Genomic DNA, 24,862 nt, shown 5'->3' with positions numbered 1-24,862 from the left:
AAGTTTTATATCTATGTTACTTTTTTATTTTTTTTTTAACACCCTCGGGTTGCATTTCTGAAACTGTTTGAGCAACTATTGTTCAGCACGTAATGTGTCCTAGCTGTATTTACTTTTCTTTTCACTGTAGTCAAGATGTCTTCAGATTACGTTAGGAATTCTTCTCTTCATTCCTTTTTGGACACTCAGGCGTTTCTATTTCACGAAAACCACGAGGGAGGAAAATGTTGCAGGGACGACGTGCAGTGTAAAAAAAAATTGACCGCGGACTGACCTCATGAGGTAGAATTATGTGTAATTGTCTGTGTGTGTGTGTGTGTGTGTGTGTGTGTGTGTGTGTGTGTGTGTGTGTGTGTGTGTGTGTGTGAAGTTTATTTATTTATTCATTTGTTCATAGAAAACACATCAGGCATCTCACGTCTTCTTCTTCAAACAGGTGCTCGGCCGCCGGCATGAAAACCATCGAGAATTTTGATGACCTCCTCATTCACATTGGGACTGGCAGATGGAATGCTTTATACTTTCTAGCTAATTCGTTCAGTGAGTTGACAAATGAACAGATGAATCTCACACATGGAAACTTTATAAGGAATATTTCCTTTCCATTGATTACCATACGTAGAGGTCAGATTTATGACCTGTGTATCACGTGACTTCCCCTTAATCAGCTCTTGGTATTCACAGTGTACTTCATGTGGGCGATACAGGGCTTGAGTTTCGTGTACATGGCGCCGGCCCTCGACTATACGTGCTTGCCCCCAGACAACGCCACCAGCGTCTCAGAGTAAGAAATGATTTCAGAAATAACCGAAGTATCTTACAATTTCAGACACACACTAATAATAACAACGGTAACAGCAGCAACAACAACAAAAATAATAATATATCTATCTTTAATAGTAATAGTAATAATAATAATAATAATAATAATAATAATAACAATAATAATAATAATAATAATAATAATAATAATAGTAATGAAAATGACAATAATAATAATGAAAATAATAATAATGATAAAAATATTATTATTATTATTATTATTATTAAAGATAGATATATTATTATTATTGCAAGAGTAGTTAATGTGTACACCGGAAGTGTGTAATGTTAGCATGTTAAAAATATATAAAAGATAAGCGACTTGTGCATGTACCATGGTATGATAATTCAACCAATTCTCTCTCTCTCTCTCTCTCTCTCTCTCTCTCTCTCTCTCTCTCTCTCTCTCTCTCTCTCTCTCTCTCTCTCTCTCTCTCTCTCTCTCTCTCTCTCTCTCTCTCTCTCTCTCTCTCTCTCTCTCTCTCTCTCTCTCTCTCTCTCTCTCTCTCTCTCTCTCTCTCTCTCACCTTTTATTTTTTTAATCCAAATTCTTCACCTACTCTCGCTCTCACTCTCACACATCTCCCTCTCTCTCTAGACCCGTGGATATTCCATGCTATGATCATTTAACTGTCAAAACGTTCGATATATATATATATATATATATATATATATATATATATATATATATATATATATATATATATATATATATATATATATATATATATATATATATATATATATATATATATATATATATATATATATATATATATATATATATATATATATATATATATATATATATATATATATATATATATATATATATATATATATATATATATATATATATATATATATATATATATATATATATATATATATATATATATATATATATATATATATATATATATATATATATATATATATATATATATATATATATATATATATATACTTAAGAGGAAGAGGAGGAGAAGAAGAGAGGAATGAAGAGGTGTAGAGGATTTATTCAAAATGTGTAGATACGATGATACCAAGGTGTGACTCACGGAGTTAAATGCGTATTAATGTATAGATAATAAAATAATAATGATAATAATAAAAATAATAATAATGATAATAATAACTAAATAATAGTAATAATAATATTATTATTATTATTACTATTATTATGCACTACATGCATCTATGCATGTAGTGCATAGATGCAATGAATCCAGCCTCGGAGTTCTTATCTGGGGAGAGAATCAGAAATACCCCAGGTCGGTCTGTTCTTCCGGTATTGACCCTGTGTCTTCATCCCCATCCTCCCTTCAACTTTCCTACATTAACTTAGGCAACATTCGCGGCCTTAGATGTAATTTTCAATCTGTGGAACACCACCTCTCCTCTAATTAGCCTCATCTTGTCTTCACCGAAATTTATGTATTTAAGGCTTCTGACAGTAATCCCTTCCCTCCTACTTTCTCTATTCTCACTTTCAGTCCAAAGGTAACTGTTGCCTGTATGTGAGTACCGACCGATATAACTTGCTTTCCTGCCCACTCTCATTGGTCGTCTGAATTTTACACATCTGGCTTAGACTTCAAAGTCATTCTCAGGCTAAATATGTCGGTGCTGTATATTAACTACTCTAACTGTGTCAAAAAAATCTTTGTTTATTTAAGTACTTGATTATGGTTTAAATCAAGCTGCTCTCGTGCTGTCCACAATAGAAAGGTGGCCTTCCATTTCACAACGGAATCACGTCAAGACTGATCTTCAAGTATCCAAAAACTCCTTCATCAACAGAAAATATCAGTATTTTCTATACTTAAAGTAACTCGTTAATTCTGGCACCTAGCCAAAAATAACTTCAACAAGTTTTCCTCATCTTTCCTTCCTCTCCTTAAACCAGGTGGTATCACTGCCATCTCATTTACCTCTAAAGCTGAACTCTTCACTTAGACGCTTGCTAAAAATTCAACTTTTGATGATCCAGGGCTTGTTGCTCCTTCTCCATCACATCTTGACTATTCATGCTTCCTGCTAAGTTTCTTTTTATTGATGTTTTCTGTGCCCTTACTAACCTTAATTTTTGGAATACAAGATCTGATCCCTGCTATTGTTATCCATGCTCGCATTTTGCCTGGCAAAATTCTTCCAACTCTATTTGTCAATATATATCTGTATTTCTTCCTTAGAGTTTGGTTAAATTCAACTTGTTCCTTAAAAAGGGTGACCGCTCTAATCCTTCACGTGCTATTTCTTCTTTTTTTAATCTATCCTCAACAGAAAGATTCTTAAACATCAAAAGTCTGATTACTAGTATGGGCTCCGTCATGGCCGCTCTACTGGTGATTTGGCCTTCCTTACTGAATCTTGGTCATGCTCTTTTAGGAATTTGGGTGACTTTCACTGATGTCCTATATATATATATATATATATATATATATATATATATATATATATATATATATATATATATATATATATATATAGGACATCAGTGAAAGTCACCCAAATTCCTAAAAGAGCATATATATATATATATATATATATATATATATATATATATATATATATATATATATATATATATATATATATATATATATATATATATATATATATATATATATATATATATATATATATATATATATATATATATATATATATATATATATATATATATATATATATATATATATATATCGAAAGCACTTGTTAGATTCTAATACAAAGTTTCCGTTTCTTAATTACCCTCCTAAGGCTTCTATCCTCTGTAACTTCATCTCAAGTTTTCTCTCAGACCATTCTATTGCTCAGGGTTCTGTCCTATCACCGACTCTATTCTAAATCATACTAACTTTCCTATCCACTTATGGTAATGATACTACTCTATACTTTTCCACTTCTTTCCCTAGACGTCTTACCTTTCAGAAAATATATAATTCATGCAGGGAAGCCACAGAACGCCTGATTTCTGATCTTTCTGAAAAAAATTTTATTCGGGCAAAGCAAACTTAAACTGTTATTCAATGCCTCAAAAACTCAATTCCTCCATCTATCAGCGAGATGCAATCTTCCCAATAACTACACCGTCTTCTTAAATGTCAAGCAACTGTCCCTCTCTTCTACGCAGAATATCTTCGGCCAGTCCTTCACTAATAATCTAAACAGGAAACTTCACATCTCATCGCTAGCTAAAACAGCTTCCGTTAAGTTAGGTGTTCTGAGCCATCTCTGCCATTATCAATTCAGGGTCTTTTTCCTTTCATGCATGAAGCACTCTTTACATTTATGTCAGGGGTTCCACTCACCCTGTTCATCTACCTAATGCAGAGATATTCCTAGTCTCTCATCCCTTTTACTGGTGAACTCTAGAACTCCATACTTACTTTTTTTTATTTTCTGTTGCCTGTGACTTTTTTTTTCTATGATGGAGATTTCATGAGATTTCTAGTAATTTTTTAAAGATTCTTTTGGGCTCTTTTTGGGCTGGCACTTTCAGTCATTGTGGTCACCTGGATTTTCAGGGATTCGTGCACTTATGTCGGGATAACAGAGCACGGAGCGGAAGTACAGGAGCCCTGTACTGAGTGGCACTTTGATACGTCTATCTTCAGCAACACCCTCACCTCAGAGGTGAGTGGATGAGTGTGGAAAGAGGCATAGCCAAGAGCTTCTTCATGAATGGAGCGGGGCAGGGCACGGGGAGTCTGAGGACTGGCTTCACAACAGCCGTGATCTAATGTTTACTGTGTTTACAGTTCCAGTTGGTATGCAGTCGAGCCTACCTACGCGCCACCTACCATAGCATTTTCAGCTTCCTCTCCGTGCTCTGTCTGCTGTGGGGCTACCTCGCCGACAGGTACTGTGGCGCGGCAACGCCAAGTTCATCTGCGACTGTGTTGCACATACCCTTCATTCACTAACAGAGAAAGAGAGAGAGAGAGAGAGAGAGTGAGTGAGTGAGTGAGTGAGAGCCCTGAGGAGTCTTGCTATTTGTCCATTCATTCTTCTTAAAGGAAGGAAGTGTGACCAAGCTCTTGATGTTACAGGTACGGAAGAAAGGTGGTAGTAGTGCTGACCCACGTGCCGTTGGGCGTCCTCTACATAGCCATGAGTTTCCTTCCCACCTTCAGTATGGTTCTGGCCTTTCGCGCACTGATGGGAGCATTGACCAACGCCACCTTGTATTTACTTGGTGAGTCACCCAGTTGTTTTGTTTCTCCCGTCAAGGTCCATGATACTGATGGTGCACAGGGCGTCGCCCATCCTGCCACGTGTGTGCTGTCTAAAGATGTCAACATTTAACTTTTAAACCTTATCACCACTGTTATTCAGTTCACTTGTAGTCATAGCAGAAGGTTCAGCAATAGTGAGTAACATTTAGCCTGGGGGCCATTTAGTGGTTCCTAGCCTGGGGCCATGGCTCCGCGGGACCGCTCTACAATGGACGTCATACTACTATTTTTACTGTGTGAAATCCGGTATGCAAATTATTTTATGTGCGTTACATTATTTCTTTAGGAATATTTTAATGACTACAGTATATGAGATTCAGCAAATGAAAAGTAAAAATTCCTTTAGTTAATACTAAAAAAAAGGAAAAAGTATTTTGAATGGACAAAATTACAGTGAGTGGTTTCTCTGTGGAGTTAAAGAGTGTAGGATTGTAGACAGTCACTGTCATCAAGGGTTATGGAAGGGGGCCATGGATAAGGATCATGTATCAAAAGTGGGTAACGACCAGATTATTTAAATGTTAAACCTCCCTTTGAAATGCTAGTAATGTTGTCACTGCTTATTAACGTCACAACCTTGTGTCTGATGATGCTGAGTCATATTATGCTTGTATTTCAACATAGCCCATGTGCTGCTGTACTTCATACCAGCCATAGACAAGGTGCTGCAAGAGCATAATCTTAGAAAAGTTTATGCTTTCATTTTGGCAGCCATGGAAGTGTGCGAGATAAATAAGCGATCTACGGTGGGAGTCCTGATGGGCCTGCCCTGGGCCCTGGGCACCATGGTGTACGGTGGCTTGGGTTATCTCATCCGGGACTGGCGGTGGCTCAACTTCGCTATCTCCGTTCCTTTCCTGTTCATCTTTGTCTTCATATAGTGAGTGATGTCTGGACGATGTTTTCTTAAGTTAGTCTCTTCAGGACCATTTGCCACACTTCTTGACATCCAGTATCTATGGACGGCTAGAGAAAGAAAGAAACCAAGAAAGAGCTTGGTTTTCTGTTCTTACACTTTGTCAATGACGAATCATACGATATATATATATATATATATATATATATATATATATATATATATATATATATATATATATATATATATATATATATATATATATACATTAATGGTGTATATGGGCAGGAGATTCCCTTTTAAACATGATTAAAAGTGATGGGAAGTTTTGCATTTTGTAATTTCTTAAGGACTTTCTCTTTATTTATTTTTTTTTTAATTGTCTCTTTCGTGTGTTGTGTGATGACATTTTATGGTGTGTCATCTCTGTCATATCGCGATTTCGGTTCAGTGACCCTTCTTCAGTGGCTGTGTCGGGAAGCTTCACTCTCAATGTTTGGGGAAAGAATGAGTAGCTGTCCACTGCCTGCAGCGCTCGGTGTAGCGGCTTGCGACTGGCTATTCTGCAGGGCTGCTGTTCTCGTGGTGGGTAAGGCTTTCAAGGCTTCTGATTGCCCCGACGACAAGCACCTTACTATCCTAGAAGCGCTGTACATTAAGGAAGAAGAGCCGAGCCTCATCATCCAATCAGAAGCCTTGAAAACCTTACCATTGCAGAAAAATACCATATCCATTACCCACACATTCCACATTACTTCAAGTTATGAAATACAATCTGAATGTATTCATTGTCTCTGTCTCAGCGGGATCTGTATGTGACTGACTAGCAGTCAGCTGATTTGCTAACAGCCTCACTCCTTCCCGCTCCTTGCCCTTGCACAGGCAAAGGATACTCATTAAGAATTGTAACACGTTGACCTTGTGGAAGTCAATGACAGTACGATATGTATCATATTTCATAGACAAGGATACAAAATGAATTCCTTTCAGAATTCAGACTCCTCAATGACTCCTTGCTATAATATATAGCGCATAAGATTATCAACAATGGCATGTTGGAGGGACAGACAGCAAAGGCCGGTGCACCACAGGAAACATTGTTTGGAAACAATGTTTGCATACTGTTTGCAAACTGTTTGGAGACAATTTTTCACGTGTATTTGTTTCCCATCCAGAATGAGAAACATTGTGTGTGTGTGTGTGTGTGTGTGTGTGTGTGTGTGTGGCTGTGATAATGAATTGGTAATATTGCCAGATTGTCAGTAATTTTTGGAGATCTGAAATTTGATCTTTTGTCAAGATTTAAGAAATTTGTCATTGTAAAATCTGAAATTTTAGTCTGTGGGAGCCACATCCTTAAAAGTATTCCAAAGGCACTCGTGGACATCCGAAGAAAATTTAGTGAAATCTGCTCCATCTACTCTCAGTCCGCCAGAAGAAAGTCACCATAAAAGGCTCCTTTTTCTAAAAATTTCCTCACCCATCACTTTTTTTTTTTTTTTTGCCTTGCCTTTTCATGAATTTATCAAAAGCTTCAAGTAAAATACAGAGGCTGCTGCAACAGCTTCTACTCTCATCCAAGACAGGACGACAAATGAGGTCTGGACAGGAAACATTGTTAGGAAACAGTTTCCAAACTGTTTGCAAACTGTTTGGAAACAATTTGCAAACTGTTTGCAAACATTGTTTCCTAAAACGGTGTTTCCTGGGGCTGGACAGGCCTTAAGGAAGATAAAAAAAAAATAGTATAAACGTTAAATTTAGGAGGACTCCTCACTAGCAGAAATAATGCGGTCAATAAACTTTCCTCCTGAAGCGTGGTGACCTGGCATGAGGCGGTGGTCTCGGTTTCTCCTCTCTGTACGATGGGGTGATGTAATTGTAATGACAGTGACAGTATATTTTTTGATGGTATAAAGGAAAATCAAAACAGGGTCTACATTCCTTCAAAGTACTCGCCTCCCACCTCTATGCACCGTTCCATCCTGCTTCGCCACTTCATGAAAGAGGCACGGTACTCAGAAGAAAGGAAACCTCGAAGCTCTGAATTGACTGTTTATGCGAGGTCTTGGATGTGATCAAACTGTTTTCTAGCTATCGCAGATTTAATCTTTGGAAATAACCAAAAGTCACATGGAGCTAGGTCAGGTGATTAGGGTAGGTGGGTAAGAAGGGAGATTCCTTGGTGCTCCAGGTACTTCACAGTGAGGGCAGCTTTGTGGGGTTCTGCATTGTCGTGCTGCAACAATAGACAGCAGGTTTTTGCAGATTTTGTCTGATGCGCCGGGACTAGCGGAACGACCTGGTCAATGCAGTATTGGGCTGTGATAGTAGACTGCTGAGGCATCATATCCACGCACACTGGTTCTTGAGAATTGAAGAAAATGGTGAAAAGGCGCTCCCGTCTTCGAAATCCCCCCTTCAGAATCTGAGGTCGAGGCTCTTCATCACCCAACCATGCCATGTTGGACAGGTTGTCTCGGGTGGTGAAGAAAGAAATCCAACACTCATCTCCAGGGGCAACATCCGGAAACCGTTTTGAACTATTTGGTTCAAATTCTACTCTGCATAAACGACAAATCCGCACCCATTCGTTGTTTTGATCTTCCATCAACAAATGGGGTATCCAATAAGCACACTTCTTCCTCACCCCCAAGTGTTCATACACGATGTCATGTGCACTCCCATAACTGACGCCAAGCTCCAAGATAAGAGTCGAAGAATTACAACTGATCTTCTTCAATGATAGACCCCGCATGGACCGTTATTATTTCGGTCATGGATGTCCGAGGGCATCCAGATTGTTGGTCATCTTCCAGATCAGTTTTTTTCTGGATGCGAAAGCACGAATCCAGTGGGCAGTAGTTTCCAGTGATGAATCAGATTCAGGATAAACTTAAGGCCCGTCCAGACGATCGAGCATTGCCCGCGTGCACAAGCGAGCAGTTTGCAAGTTTACCGTTTGCCAGACACGCGAGACTTCCTATGGAGGCAATGGGCAGAGGTTGTCATTGTTCACTCTACTGTTTGACAGACATGTCTGTCTCTGCTCCCTCTATGGATCAGTGGTCGAGACCTCTTCTTCTACATTTGATAGAACTTTATCGGCAACATCCTTGCCTTTGGAATGCGAAATCGGTATCCTGCTTGCTTATAAAGAAGGTCACTTTGTCTAGAAGAGCATGGAATGTATTCAGGTCCATTCTCATGTAGTTTATGAAGTCGTTTCTATTTCCAGCTTCTAATTCACGTAATTTAGTCACATGATTTCCTAATTTTCTTCTTTTAATTTGCCAACCTTTGCACCATTTATCTTTTTGCATGTCTGTTTTTTTTTTTTTCATACACAGCAATTATTATGCTATATAGTGCTTTCTTCTTCCGATTCTTCTTGGTGGCCACCATACTGGTAGTTATCGTACTAGACACATTATGCAGGTCCTGCCTGAACTACCATATGCTCTGGCTGAGTCCGGGTTTGACTGGGCCAGTTCAGCACCGTGTGGACAACACTACAGTTGTGACTGTGGGCTTTGCTCGTTTACGGGCAGTGCCCGTCGAGCTGTGCTCAATCGTCTGGACGGCCCTGTATACAACAATTCCCCTTGGATCTATGGTGCCTTCTTCCTCTGGTTCCACCTAGTGAAAATGTAGGATCTACAGCCTTCTTTCGAGAAATCCATTGTTTGTGGTCAAAAAACAAAAGCAAGACTGGCGTATTTGTACAGTGCAACAAGAAAAGACAACCCAGCAAAGCGACGACAGGTTCAAGCATGTCAGGAGAGGTAACACTCCATTCCTCTCTCTCCCCTCTCTCCCAACACTCATGGTTTTCATTTTACGACTTCAACTGTCATTACTTTTTGATCACCCCTACTGACCTCTCACTCTCATCTTCAACTCCAGCCGCAGTGTTCACGGTACTGTCCTGTAGAGCCTGTGGCCCACGTGTTCCCCACATCTAAGTTATCTATTGAAAACACATCACCAGATACCTCTTCAACAGTTTCTCCAGGTGAGCTGGTGGCTCCTTGTCCAGGCACACCATGCTCTAGTTCCACAGATCAGTGCATGGTCTAAGGATCGAACACCATGACCGGGAGAAACAGCGCCTTACATGTCAGAATCATGATGTCGGGACCCAAGATTATTTGGGGCTCATTGTATTCCAGGTCAGTACAACTGCAGTCTATCTTGTGCCGTGGTTGCTCGCAGTTCCAGCATTTCCCCCTGAATGGCCTCATGTTGCTCTTCTTTGATTGTTTCTCAGTCTGGCTATGCCTGGCAGTTAGCTTCCATCTTGACTGTCTTGAATCTACTTGCGCTGTTCCTTATAGACTTGAACTCCAGGATACAGGATAGAGCTTCCTGAAGATCACATATGTGTGCTTATTTCATGCAGATTTCCAGCTGTAGATCTTCTTTCAATCAGCGACATCAACTCCTCTGAGGCCCCAGGGTATGCTTTGAACACATGGTCTTTCAAGTCCTGGGATAGTTGAAGCAGTCTCTCTGTGGTCTGTCACTGTGGTCAGGAACCTGGCTAGGAACACCTCAGTAACGCTGGTCTCCATTACATTACTTCAAGACAGACACCACGCTTGTAACGGGAGTAACTATGACTCCTGGAGGTCCCGGGATGGTGTCATGCCGTGACTCCCCGAGTGACGTGAAAAACCTCCTTGAGACTTAGTTACTGGGGAAGTCTGCCTCCTAGTGGCGCCCGCTGGAAACGTAGGAACAAGCCTGAAGGATTGGGCCTACTTCTAAAGTGCTTCCCCGCGAGATGAATGTGAGGCGGGGAGTTGGACAAATATTCCATCCTCCCTTCTCATAAACGTTCATAATGGGATTCCGCCAGGCTTCGGAGCCCAGAACAGCTTCACTGACCCGGAGCCCTTCTGCTCCTTCGAGTTCTCTATCTCGTTGGGGTGGGGGGCCGTCAGGGTGATTTGCCGAATCGGTGGGTCAAACCCACTTACCCTCGACAGCGGTAGTCACTCTGGCGTTTCCGGGATGACGGCCCGCTGGTGGGGGGGTAGTGCTCTTCCTGCCTTCAAATACCAGCGGGTTCATGGCTTTGATAATGGGGTACACGGTGCGGATGCGGTACCAGTCCCCCCACGGGTCCAAGGGGTGGGCATAGAGCCTCTGTGCTCGTCTTGAGGACCCAGGGCGTCCTAGCAGAGCTTGTAGTCTGCGAACTGATGTTTCGTGCTGCGGCGGGCCTAGTAGCTCAGGTAGCCAACCACCTGGCTGAGGGTGGCGTCCTCAGAACCAGAATCCTGTCGGGGGCGACCTCGGCAGGTAGGTTTCGCATCACCTGTGCCGTTGAAGACGGTAGGTGTGAGTAGTGCTGGCCCTGCCCACTACCCTGTCGTCCCCCCAAAGGGGTTGTCCTGGCCGCCTGCTATCGGCTGCTTGGTCACCAAGCGCGGGTAAACGGCGGTCGGACAAAGCATGACTCGATCAAGGTAGCCTTGATCTACAAGCACCTAATAACACACACACCCTTCACTCAAAAATGTTTAAATCATCATGGCGACTCCTACACCAGCCTCGAAGTCCCCATCTGGGGAGAGGACCATAAATGTCCCCAGGTCGGACTGCCTTTCTGTCGACGACCCTAAGTGTCTTGACACCCCCCTCAACTTTTTCTTCATTAACTTCTGCAACATTCGCGGTCTAAGATCTAATTTTCAATCTGCAGAACACCACCTCTCCTCTTCTAAACCTCATCTTCTTTTCCTCACTGAAACTCAGGTGTCTGAGGCAACTGACAGTAGCCCCTTTTCTGTTCCTTCCTACTTTCTCTATCCTCATTTTCGATCCAAAGCTGGATGCTGCGTTTATGTGCGCAATGACTTAACCTGCTCTCGTGCCCACGCTCTTGAATCTTCCGAGTTTTCCACCATCTGGCTATGACTACAGAGTCACTCTCATACTAAATTTATCTGTGCTGTATACCTCTCACCTAACTCCTCTGACTATAAGAAATTCTTTGACTACTTAACTTCCAAAGTGGAGCACATTCTGACCCTCTTCCCTTTTGCAGAGATCTCCATTCTTGGAGACTTCAATGTTCACCACCAGCTTTGGCTTTCCTCTCCCTTCACTGACCATCCTGGTGAACTAGCCTACAACTTTGCTATCCTCCATGACCTAGAGCAATTGGTGCAACACCCTACTCGTATTCTTGACCGTCTTGGAGATACGCCCAACATTCTTGACCTTTTCCTGACCTCTAATCCTTCTGCTTATGCTGTCACCCTTTCTTCTCCGTTGGGCTCCTCCGATCACAATCTCATATCTTTATCTTGTCACTCCAATCCCTCCTCAGGATCCCCCTAAGCGAAGGTGCCTCTGGCGTTTTGCCTCTGCTAGTTGGGGGGACTTGAGGAGGTATTTTGCTGATTTTCCTAGGAATGACTACTGCTTCCGTGTCAGAGACCCGTTTTTGTGTGCTGACCGCATAACAGAGGTGATAGTGTCTGGCATGGAGGCATACATTCCTCACTCTTTTTCTCGTCCTAAACCTTCTAAACCTTGGTTTAACACAGCTTGCTCTCGTGCTATACATGATAGAGAGGTGGCCCACAAAAGGTACTTAAGCCTTCCATCACCAGAATCTCATGCACTTTATATTTCTGCCCGGAACCATGCCAAGTCTGTTCTCCAAATGTCAAAACCTTTCAAGATCTAACTCCCCTCGTGATTTCTGGCATCTAGCCAAAAATATCTCCAATAACTTTGCTTCTTCTTTCCCTCCTCTATTTCAACCAGATGGCACCACTGCTATCACATCTATTTCTAAAGCTGAACTCTTTGCTCAGACCTTTGCTTAAAACTCTACCTTGGACGATTCTGGGCTTGTTCCTCCCTCTCCTCCACCCTCTGACTACTCATGCCACCTATTAAAATTCTTCGCAATGATGTTTTCCATGCCCTTGCTGGCCTAAACCCTCAGAAGGCTTATGGACCTGATGGGTCCCTCCTATTGTTCTCCGAAACTGTGCCTCCGTGCTTGCACCTTGCCTAGTCAAACTCTTTCAGCTCTGTCTGTCAACATCTACCTTTCCTTCTTGCTGGAAGTTTGCCTACATTCAACCTGTTCCTAAAAAGGGTGACCGTTCTAATCCCTCAAACTACCGTCCTATTGCTTCAATTTCCTGCCTATCTAAAGTTTTTTAATCTATCCTCAACAGGAAGATTCTTAAACATCTATCACTTCACAACCTTCTATCTGATCGCCAGTATGGGTTCCGTCAAGGCCGCTCTACTGGTGATCTTCTGGCTTTCCTTACTGAGTCTTGGTCATCCTCTTTTAGAGATTTTGGTGAAACTTTTGCTGTTGCCTTGGACATATCAAAAGCTTTTGATAGAGTCTGGCACAAAGCTTTGATTTCCAAACTACCCTCCTACGGTTTCTATCCTTCTCTCTGTAACTTAATCTCAAGTTTCCTTTCTGACCGTTCTATTGCTGCTGTGGTAGACGGTCACTGTTCTTCTCCTATATCTATTAACAGTGGTGTTCCTCAGGGTTCTGTCCTGTCACCCACTCTCTTCTTATTATTCATTAATGATCTTCTAAACCAAACTTCTTGTCCTATCCACTCCTACGCTGATGATACCAGCCTGCACTTTTCCACGTCTTTTCATAGACGTCCAACCCTTCAGGAGGTAAACATATCACGCAGGGAAGCCACAGAACGCCTGCCTTCTAATCTTTCTAAAATTTCTGATTGGGGCAGAGCAAACTTGGTATTGTTCAATACCTCAAAAACTCAATTCCTCCATCTATCAACTCGACAAAACCTTCCAGACAACTATCCCCTCTTCTTCAATGACACTCAACTGTCCCCCTTTTCTACACTGAACATCCTCGGTCTGTCCTTTACTTATAATCTGAACTGGAAACTTCACATCTCATCTCTAGCTAAAACAGCTTCTATGAAGTTAGGTGTTCTGAGACGTCTCCGCCAGTTTTTATCACCCCCCCCCCAGCTGCTAACTCTGTACAAGGGCCTTATCCGTCCATGTATGGAGTATGCTTCACATGTCTGGGGGGGGGTTCCACTCATACTGCTCTTCTAGACAGGGTGGAATCAAAAGCTTTTCGTCTCATCAACTCCTCTCCTCTAACTGACTGTCTTCAGCCTCTCTCTCACCGCCGCAATGTTGCATCTCTAGCTGTCTTTTACCGCTATTTTCATGCTAACTGCTCCTCTGATCTTGCTAACTGCATGCCTCCCCTCCTTCCGCGGCCTCGCTGCACAAGACTTTCTTCTTTCTCTCACCCCTATTTTGTCCACCTCTCTAACGCAAGAGTTAACCAGTATTCTCAATCATTCATCCCTTTCTCTGGTAAACTCTGGAACTCCCTGCCTGCTTCTGTATTTCCACCTTCCTATGACTTGAATTCCTTCAAGAGGGAGGTTTCAAGACACTTATTCATCAATTTTTGACCACTGCTTTGACCCTTTTATAGGACTGGCATTTCAGTGGGCTTTTTTTTTTTTAGTAGATTTTTGTTGCCCTTGGCCAGTGTCTTTCCTACATAAAAAAAATAAAAAAAAAGGAGTTGGCACAGAATCTTCACTGCAAGGTCTCTCAAATTAGACACCAACAGAAAAGGTCTTTCATGCTTACCTCATCCGTGAGCATCGGACAGCACCTTACTCGAGTCAAAAATACCCTCCACCGACACACACATCGAATTCGCGAGGCTTCCTTTTCCTCCGACATATAACACTTAATTCAATATTAGAGCTGTTGAGCGCTGGAAGAGATTCCCAGCATTGGTTGTTAACTTGGAAACTATGATTACCTTCAAGTTCAGGTAAAGTGAAAAATTTTCCAAACAATTAATTGACTTTTCAACAATAAAAGGTTTATCTTCCTTATTTTTCAGATGTGTGCTGTGACAAAGCATCATCATTAGTGATAGTGAAGTATAGCAATCATTTAATTTCGTTTTCAGTATAAAATTTCCCCCTGCATATGTTTCCTTCGACGTGTGTGTGTGTGGATCTCTAGATCTCTCAATACTTCCCCAGTCTGTTTGATGAGTCCCCACGGTGGTTGCTGGTGACAGGAAAGAAGGAAAAGGCGCGACGGGTGGTGCAGCGGGCGGCTCGCATCAACCAGGTTCAGTTGCCGTCTGAGGAGCATCTATTAACGGTGCTGCAGAAGGTGGGACGCTGCTCTGAATGTGTATCCTTCAGATGGCGTTGAAGAATATAAAAAGAGAGGGAACTTTTAGTGAATTTGATATTCATTCTCGGTTGTTCTTTGCCAAAAAAGATTGCCATTATCTTATCAATGTACACCCATGCCATACATTCTTTTCTCCCATCACTCTCGCCCTATACATACCAAGAGCTCCCTCAGCCCCCCCCCCTCACACACACACACACACACACACACACGTCTTTCTTTAAACACCCAAAATCTCACAGACTCAGGAGCCCATGCCGAATGCGGAAGAGGGAAAGATGATCAAAACAGGGTGTACGTCGCCAAAAATATTCAGGTAAGTTATCTGAATAACGTTGTTGTACCGTTTTTAGCCGGAAAGTTGATGATTGAAACGCCTCACCGCAGTGAAATGAATTTTGGTAACACTCTAATATTCATTGAAAGATGATGTTTCTGCATGGTTTAATAGTTAGTCCTCTCTCTCCCATATTGGTTAAGCAAACTGGTGCTAGATAGCTGCAGTTGTGTGTGTGTGTGTGTGTGTGTGTGTGTGTGTGTGTGTGTGTGTGTGTGTGTGTGTGTGCGCGCGCGCGCGCGTGTGCGTCCGTGCGTGCGTGCGAGTGCGCGTGTGCGTACGGATGGATGGATGTAGTTCAGTGGGTGGGTGTGAGTGGATCGCTGGCCAATGGATGAGGGGGTGGATAGGTAGATGGATGTGGTTTAGTGGGTGGCTGGATGGATGGGTGGCTGAGTTGATGGGTGGATAGGTGGATGTGGTTGAGATTGAGGGTGTATGTGGTTCAGTAGGTTGGTGCCTGAGTGGGTGGATGGGTCGGTGGACGTTATGGGTGGACCTACATTCTACCTTCGCCAAATCTGTATTCAAGACGTCCGAGACTAGAAACATTTTGTGTCCCAAGTGGTTTGAATACCAAGTGACCAGAGTACTAAACGTCCTGAGGCCTATTTGGACTCCGTCTTTTCTGCCTTGATGATCATCTGACTCGACCATCATATGACCTGAGTACCATCTGCCAAATGACTATAAACCACGTGCGTGTCTGTGTGCGTGCGTGAATTAGCACGCTTACCTCAGTAGTTATTGTTTTGCAGGATTTATTAAAGCGCCACGCCGCCGTGAAATACATTTTGAAAATTCTCTAACATCTGTTGGGAACATGATGTTCACACATGATTACAATAGTAAAGATTCTCTCTCTCTCTCTCTCTCTCTCTCTCTCTCTCTCTCTCTCTCTCTCTCTCTCTCTCTCTCTCTCTCTCTCTCCTCGCAGTACTCCTATCATTAGAAGAGTCACCATCATCCTCGCTACCTGTTATATCATAACCACGCTAGTGTTCACGGGTCTCAACGTGGGCGGCAGCGTGTTCAGCCCCAACCCTTTCATATACATGGTGATGGGTGGCTTGATGGAGATACCTGGCTACACCCTCTCGGCGCCCATCATCAACCGCTGGGGGAGAAAAGTGCCCCTCATCGTCAGCTTCTTTGTATGCGGTGCCTGCATTCTCTCAACCGTCATCATTCCCAAAGGTTGGTTCTCGTATTACTGTGCCATTAGGCCTGAGCAAGATCGAGATATGCGTATGTCTCAAGCCTGAGCCTAATGCTGCAAGCTATTTCATTGCCCAGGTACTACTGTAGATAGTAGCAGGTTCATAGTGTGTGTGTGTGTGTGTGTGTGTATGTGTAAAAATAATAATAATAATAATAAACGGTTTATTATTATCTTTTAGAGATTTTGGTGAAACTTTTGCTGTTGCCTTGGACATATCAAAAGCTTTTGATAGAGTCTGGCACAAAGCTTTGATTCCCAAACTACCCTCCTACAGTTTCTATTCTTCTCTCTGTAACTTCAGCTCAAGTTTCCTTTCCGACCGTTCTATTGCTGCTGTGGTAGACGGTCACTGTTCTTCTCCTATATCTATTAACAGTGGTGTTCCTCAGGGTTCTGTCCTGTCACCCACTCTCTTCTTATTATTCATTAATGATCTAAACCAAACTTCTTGTCCTATCCAGTCTTATGCTGATGATACCACCCTGCACTTTTCCACGTCTTTTCATAGACGTCCAACCCTTCAGGAGGTAAACATATCACGCAGGGAAGCCACAGAACGCTTGACTTCTGATCTTTCTAAAATTTCTGATTGGGGCAGAGCAAACTTGGTATTGTTCAATGCCTCAAAAACTCAATTCCTCCATCTATCAACTCGACACAACCTTCCAGACAACTATCCCCTCTTCTTCAATGACACTCAACTGTCCCCCTCTTCTACAATGAACATCCTTGGTCTGTCCTTTACTTATAATCTGAACTGGAAACTTCACATCTCATCTCTAGCTAAAACAGCTTCTATGAAGTTAGGTATTCTGAGACGTCTCCGCCAGTTTTTCTCACCCCCAGCTGCTAACTCTGTACAAGGGCCTTATCCGTCCATGTATGGAGTATGCTTCACATGTCTGGGGGGGTTCCACTCATACTGCTCTACTAGACAGGGTGGAATCAAAAGCTTTTCGTCTCATCGACTCCTCTCCTCTAACTGACTGTCTTTAGCCTCTCTCGCACCGCCGCAATGTTGCATATCTAGCTGTCTTTTACCGCTATTTTCATGCTAACTGCTCCTCTGATCTTGCTAACTGCATGCCTCCCCTCCTTCCGCGGCCTCGCTGCACAAGACTTTCTTCTTTATCTCACCCCTATTCTGTCCACCTCTCTAACGCAAGAGTTAACCAGTATTCTCAATCATTCATTCCTTTCTCTGGTAAACTCTGGAACTCCCTGCCTGCTTCTGTATTTCCACCTTCCTATGACTTGAATTCCTTCAAGAGGGAGGTTTCAAGACACTTATTCATCAATTTTTGACCACTGCTTTGACCCTTTTATGGGACTGGCATTTCAGTGGGCATATTTTTTTATTGGATTTTTGTTGCCCTTGGCCAGTGTCCTTCCTACATAAAAAAAAAAAATGAAAATGTACAAAGGGGGTGGGGAAATACCCCTAAAGGTAAGTCTAATCTAGAAGGGACTATTGATTGATGGCTCGCACCATGGTGGGAATCGCGCTGAGTCTGTACCGGTCCGTGCGCGGCGCCTTTAGGGGCTTTATCTTGTTGTGGTGTCTGGTGGCACGGACTGGGCGAGGCGCGTCAGGCGGCGGCATGGGTCTGAGACGTGGATGATGCAGTAGTCCCTTTCCAAACTTCTCCAGAGCCTCTCGGTGCCTGGTGGATAGTCTGGACAGACTCAGGGTGGTCAGGGCTCCTTCATAGGTGGTGTAGGCAGGGCCAAGGATGACCCTGTACGCCCTTTTCTGCACACTCTCTAGCTGTAGCTGTTGAGTGTGTGTGAGGGAGGAGGACCACGCTGGGGAGGCATAAATGAGTTTGGGGAGGATGAAGGTGAGGTATACCCCCCCTTAACTCATCTGTCGGCATCCCCAGCGACCTGAGTCTGCGCAGCATGTACAGCCTGTAGGTAGCTGATCTTACGGTGCTGGCGACATGCCGCTTCCAGGTCAGCTGGTCGTCCACCGTGTGTGTGTGTGTGTGTGTGTGTGTGTGTGTGTGTGTGTGTGTGTGTGTGTGTGTGTGTGCGCGCGCGCGCGCTTACTTACCTCCATAACTATTGTTTTACGGGATTCAGTCAATTTCGTTTCGATATCCTATCTTTCGAATCGAAGGAAAATTTTCTCAAAACCAAGTTAACGCCACGATAAGCAATGAACGAGGGTCCCTTCACCCAACGCAGAATATCACTAACAAAATCTAGTAGTGCCTTGCTGGACAACATCACCTTGCTATGAGTCAAAGCTTTACTAGAATGGACAGTCTTTTATATAGTCGCCAGCACATTTAATTCTTCGCTTAATGATACATGTCTTTCTGAGATCACATTTAATGGGTGATCATTCTTAAGTACTTACAGCATTTCTATTTACTGTGTCACTCGTATCAAACTTACTGTTGATCATTGGACGCATATTTTGGCTTCTTGTTAAAGTTTAAGAGTTGTGTTTACTATGTCATGATATCCTTAAAAACAAAAAACACAAAAAGAAATGGAAGAGTTGAGTTTGTTAAAAATGTGACGCTCGGACACCCAGCATAAAGTTTATATAACTTCAATTCTCTATAACTCATAACTTTGCAAAACCCGAAGCTAAGTTCTATGCAGCATTTAGTAAAAAATTCAGTTTTGCGCCTAACTGTATTGTACATCTCTCAAGCTAAATTTAGTGGGTTAAAGTTGCAGAAAACTCGACGTTATTTATTTTGTCCACGTTTTACCCGGTGGTTTGAGCATGCGCAGAAGGAATATGAATTTTGCGTATTCATTCGTGTAAGCGTTGTCAGCCCATAATACTCACCAAATTTCAGTTTGATCACCTTATTAAAGTCAGGTTTGATTCATGAGTTGTTATGAGGCATTTACGCATATGCAGCGTATATTCAGATTTGACATGTTCATTTATTGAGCATTTCAAGAATACACGATAAATACCAAGTTTCAAGAGAATTGGCTGAGTTGATATTGAGAAACCATATGTGAAACACCGTCACAATTTTTACAAGTTATCCCTCAACTCCACCCAGCGGAATGAAGAAACCTGTATCACAAAACTGAAAGACTTGTTCTGTCATACTCCCTTTTGCTGCTGCTACTACTTCTACTACTACTACTATTACTACTGCTGCTGCTGCTGCTACTACTACTATTATTACTACAACTACTGTTATTACTGTTACTACTACTATTACTAATGTTAATAATGCCACTGCTGCTGCTGCTGCTGCTGCTGCTGCTGCTGCTGTTGTTGTTATTATTGTTGTTGTTGCTGCTGCTGCTGATGCTGCTGATGCTACTACTACTACTACTACTATTACTACTACTACTACTACTACTACTACTACTACTACTAGTACTAAGTACTGATACTGCTACTGCTACTAAGCACTACTACTACTACTACTACTACTACTACTACTACTACTACTACTACTGTTACTACTACTGCTGTTGTTGCTTCTTAGTCCACAATATCTCTGTTCTCTTCATTTGCGTCAGCACTCACGTTTCTTCCATCTCGTAGATATGTCGTGGCTGGTGCTGACACTAGTCATGCTGGGAAAACTGACAGTCAGCGGGGCGTACATGATCCTCGTGGTCTATCAGGCAGAGCTGCAGCCCACCGAGGTCCGTCTGCAAGGCAAGGGCGTAGCTCTAGTGTCGGCGAGTCTTGGCGAGTGCATCGCACCCTACATCACTAGCCTACTGGTGAGACGAGGGGGAACGAGGGAAAGGATCGTGTGAGAGATGTTAGCATTGAGGACAGTATTCAGGGACACTGCCCAAGGAAAACAAAAATTCGAAAAAAAGGCCCACTAGAGTGCCAGCCCCTTAAGAGAGGTCAAAAAGATAATTAGAGAATAAGTGTCTTAAAGTCATAGAAAGAAGGAAATACAGAAGCAAGCAGGGAGTTCTAGAGTTTAACAGAAGAGAAATGAGTGCTTCAAAATGCTGGTTAACTTTTGCATCAGAAAGGTGTACAGAAGCCTTGTGCAGCGAGGCCACAGGAGAAAGGGAGGCATTCATTTAGCAAGATAAGAGCAGTTAACATGATAGGAACCATACAAGCTATCAAGTGATGAAACATTGTGGCGATGGTAGAGAGGCTGATGACATTCAGTTATAAGAAAATTGGTAAAATGAACTACTTTGCATTCCACCCTGTCTAGAAAAGCAGCATGAGTGGACTTCCATCCACTCACATGAGAAGCGTATTCCATACATGGACAGGTAAGACCCCTGTACAGAATTAGCAACTGTAGCGTGGAGGATAAGAAAAACTACCCCGACTTCAGAGAAGCTGTTTCAGCTAGGGGTGAGATGTGCGAGGATGTTCAATGTAGAAGAGGGACACACTTGAGTGTCAGTGAAGAATAGGGTATCTGAAGCTGATAGATGGAGGAAATGACTTTGTGAGACTTTGAACAATATTAAGTTTACCCTACCGCAATCAGAGAGAGAAAGAGATCTAAAGTCAGGCGTTGTGTGTGTGTGTGTGTGTGTGTGTGTGTGTGTGTGTGTGTGTGTGTGTGTGTGTGTGTGTATTGTGAGTTCCTTAATTCCTTAAGGGTTGGACTTCTAAGAAAAAGATATTGAAAAATGCAGGGTGGTATCATCAGTGTAGGAATGGATAGGACATGAAGTTTGGCAGAGATCACTGATGAATAACAGGAGAGGCTGTGTGACTGGACAGAACCCTGAGGAACACCACTGTTAATAGACTCGGGAGAACAGTGACCATTTACCACAGCAGCAACAGAAAGGTCAGAAAGAAAACTTGAAAAGGAGTTACAGAGAGGATAGAAGCCGTAGGAAGGAAGTTTTGTGTCAGACTCCATCAAAAGCTTCCGATACTTCTACGGCAACAGCGAAAGTCTCACCAAAATCACCTAAAAAGACTCAGTAAGGAAAGACAGAAAATCGCCAGGGAAGCAGCCATACTGGCGATCAGATATACGGTTGTGAAGTGACAGATGTTCAACAATCTTCTTGTTGAGGACAGATTCAAAAACTTTAGAGGCAGGTCTTTATTCAAAGCAGCCCAGTAGTCTATATATTATTTTCCATTCAGTTTATAGACATGAAATTCATTACACCCTGTGACGTCACTGCTTGGTGTAACTGCACAGCCCACCATCTATCTCCTCTTCTCTCCTCAGGCCGTGGCGTTCCCCTGGCTACCGTCAGTCCTATTTGGAGTGACCTCCTTGGCGGCGTGTTTCTTGCTGGCAATCCTCCCGGAGACTGTTGGGGAACCACTCCCTGAAACCGTGGAGGATCTCGACAAGTTGTGGAGAAGGAAGTACGTAGTTGTCTGCTGTGGTTGGCAGAGAGAGAGAGAGAGAGAGAGAGAGAGAGAGAGAGAGAGAGAGAGAGAGAGAGAGAGAGAGAGAGAGATTTGTATCCTCCATAATTATGAAGTAGGAAGGACTTAGCATTAAATATTATCCTCGTGATGAAAATTACAAATTCGCTAATTACAAATTCCTTGCTGATGGAGGATGACAGGAAGGTCGCGTGGATGATCACTGAGTGAATGAGACACGTTGCTCCCATAAAGTTACGAGTAATTTGCAGAACCCTAAAGTCTTTGCTGTGTGTAAAACTGTGATGTTCTGCTTTCAGCAGAATAATGGAATTTATAAACTGATCTGAACATTCCAATTCCTATTATATATTTGCATGCCTATTTGTACATATTTTGAAGATTCACGTTTGTTTATGAATGCTTAACTCCTGTATTCACTCCATTCCGGGAGCTGTCACACTGCTGGTCCTCCTGCAGGTGGATGTCGAGCAGCAACAGTGTAGAAGTCTAGACAACCACCATCATCACCTCAGGCAAACTGGCTGATTACCCATACCAGATGTGGGAAGATTTTTAGATCTTCACTGACCCTCTAATCTCCCAGCTAACACACTAACACAGAAAGCATAGCTAGATATAATTATAAATAACTGATGACCTACCTGTGGTACACGTGACTAGCAGGGAACGGTAGCAACTGGCGAGTCGGTAACATTGGGCGTTCCAAGCCCAGTGGCTGGCCGTGTTTTCGTAGCAAAGACAGAGTATTTGTTGGCGTGCAGCTTTCCGGCCTTCTAGGTTCTTAACCATTTAGGGAAATCTACAAGTGAGGACTATAGAAGGGCGGAGAATTGTACTGGTGGACGGCTGACTGCCGACTGTTCCCGACTGCAGGGGTCGAGCAGAGAGCTTAGTTCACGATTTGCCACGTCACAGAAATAATAGCTACCCACAATCCGCACATCCCCAATCCTAATTCATTTGCAGTAGGAACAAATACTTAGTTTATACTATATTAACCTTAATTGATCCTTAATTTAACTTTACAATTTATATACAAATCACACCATAAACCAAAAATACGTTGATAAATGTGTGATACAAGAGGAAATTTCCACAACAGGATTAATTTCAGCCAACATGCAAAGAAAGTCTATCAGAATTTCAGTCACTGTAAATTGTTTGCAATTTATAGCTAATTTCTAAACTTACTGGGTGAACTAGGCAATTCACTTAATGGCTGAAAAGTTCACTCACTTTACAAATTGTCTGGATTTAGATATTGACTGTGATATATATATATATATATATATATATATATATATATATATATATATATATATATATATATATATATATATATATATATATATATATATATATATATATATATATATATATATATTAAGACTATATCGGCAAGAGATTCTCTTTCACGCATGTTTGGTTAAAAGTGATGGCAAGTTACTGCATTTTGTATTTTCTTGAGAACTTTCTCTTTATTCTTTAAAATTATTCAATTCTCTTTAGCGTATTGTGTGATGACATCTTTATATATATATATATATATATATATATATATATATATATATATATATATATATATATATATATATATATATATATATATATATATATATACACACACACACACACACACACACACACGTACAGTCCGCGAACTCCAATCTTGCGTCGTGGTGGGACACGCTTCTCGGGGAGCAAGTTCTACTGAAGACCTCTCAGCAAGTTGAAAAAAAAAAAAAAAAATGGGTAGGGACAAATTAACTTACTGGCATCTCAAGTCTATCTCCCCTCAAGTCTCACTCACGCCCACAGCAACAACGACCAGCAGTCACCAGTGTTTTGTGTATCTTTGGTGACGTGTGATCGGCTCTGTTCTCGGGGTAAAACACACTATGTCCTATTCGTGCTGTGGTGTTTATAGTGATGAGTGCAAGGCAAAGTCACGGTGATGTCATTCAGTCATAGATCTTCACATGTCTTATAAAGGGCGCTTCCTGAGTAGCCTGTGCAGCCACGACGCAAGATCGGCGTTCGCTCACTGTATAATTATATATATATATATATATATATATATATATATATATATATATATATATATATATATATATATATATATATATATATATATTCTTTTACTCTTTGTGGATTGCATATACTGTTGTTTGTCAATAGGTGCTATTGAATGCTTAATTTGGCATTTTTCTTACTCAAATCTCCAGCCATATTGTCGAGAGATTACTTTTAACAGCTCTGTTTTCATCGATGCCCCTTTATTTACAAGCATTGGGTTCTGCGCGACCACAGTCCACGGTGAGACAGTTGCAAACAAGGGGAAAGCCACGAATACAGCAAAGACAACTTTGTATGAACATGAGAACATAAGAAAATAAGGAATGCTGTAAGAATCCCTCAGGTCTACACATGGCAGTCCCTATATGAAAAATACCTGTTTTCATCAATCATCCTCATCCATAAATTTGTCTAACCTTTCAAAGCTCTGTAATGACTCGTCACTAATGATTACTGAGTCTGTTCCATTCATCTATTTGAAAACCGGTTCTATTAACCTTGGGTCTATTATTACTTGTTATATCCTGATTACTGACCTTAAGACTTTTGCTTACGTCACTCTTGTTATAAACCATTATGCCACTTAAAGAGCTCTGTCAAATCCCTCTTAACTAACTGTATGTCGTCCTAAGGAATGTAAATTTAAAAGCTTCTGTCTCCTTTCTTAAGGAATACTTCACTTCCTTCCTGTATTCTTTTTATGATATGGAAACCAGAACTGCACAACATAATCTAGATGAGGTCTGACCTG

General features: G+C 41.9%; 1 protein-coding gene across 2 annotated transcripts; it reads left to right on the top strand.

Moving 5' to 3' along the window:
- Positions 1–253: 253 nt before the first annotated feature.
- Positions 254–23,253, top strand: LOC135095499 (organic cation transporter protein-like). 2 transcript variants are annotated; one of them, XM_063996393.1, is made up of 12 exons: positions 318–540; positions 685–784; positions 4,356–4,464; positions 4,590–4,690; positions 4,881–5,026; positions 5,778–5,946; positions 14,979–15,114; positions 15,381–15,454; positions 16,413–16,672; positions 20,230–20,414; positions 21,866–22,008; positions 22,492–23,251. In XM_063996393.1, the coding sequence occupies exons 1-12, from the start codon at positions 453–455 to the stop codon at positions 22,523–22,525; spliced, it is 1,545 nt and encodes a 514-aa protein (XP_063852463.1). In that variant the 5' UTR covers positions 318–452; the 3' UTR covers positions 22,526–23,251. The 2 variants fall into 2 exon arrangements, with proteins under 2 accessions (XP_063852538.1, XP_063852463.1); XM_063996468.1 differs by lacking the exons at positions 4,356–4,464; positions 4,590–4,690 and having other exon boundaries at positions 254–540; positions 22,492–23,253.
- The last annotated feature ends 1,609 nt before the right edge of the window (positions 23,254–24,862 follow it).

Source organism: Scylla paramamosain, chromosome 1, assembly GCF_035594125.1.
Source record: "Scylla paramamosain isolate STU-SP2022 chromosome 1, ASM3559412v1, whole genome shotgun sequence".
In the NCBI taxonomy this organism is placed as follows: domain Eukaryota; kingdom Metazoa; phylum Arthropoda; class Malacostraca; order Decapoda; family Portunidae; genus Scylla; species Scylla paramamosain.
Note: the sequence above shows the minus strand (reverse complement) of the source record. Positions and strands in the feature narration are given on the sequence as shown.

What these genes read in the sequence shown, in the direction of transcription:
- LOC135095499 (XM_063996393.1), top strand. Translation starts at nt 453, where the DNA reads ATGAAAACCATCGAGAATTTTGATGACCTCCTCATTCACATTGGGACT. An exon ending in GCAACACCCTCACCTCAGAG is followed by an intron (nt 4,465 to 4,589) that starts GTGAGTGGATGA and finishes CTGTGTTTACAG; the next exon opens with TTCCAGTTGGTATGCAGTCG. An exon ending in TATTAACGGTGCTGCAGAAG is followed by an intron (nt 15,115 to 15,380) that starts GTGGGACGCTGC and finishes AAAATCTCACAG; the next exon opens with ACTCAGGAGCCCATGCCGAA.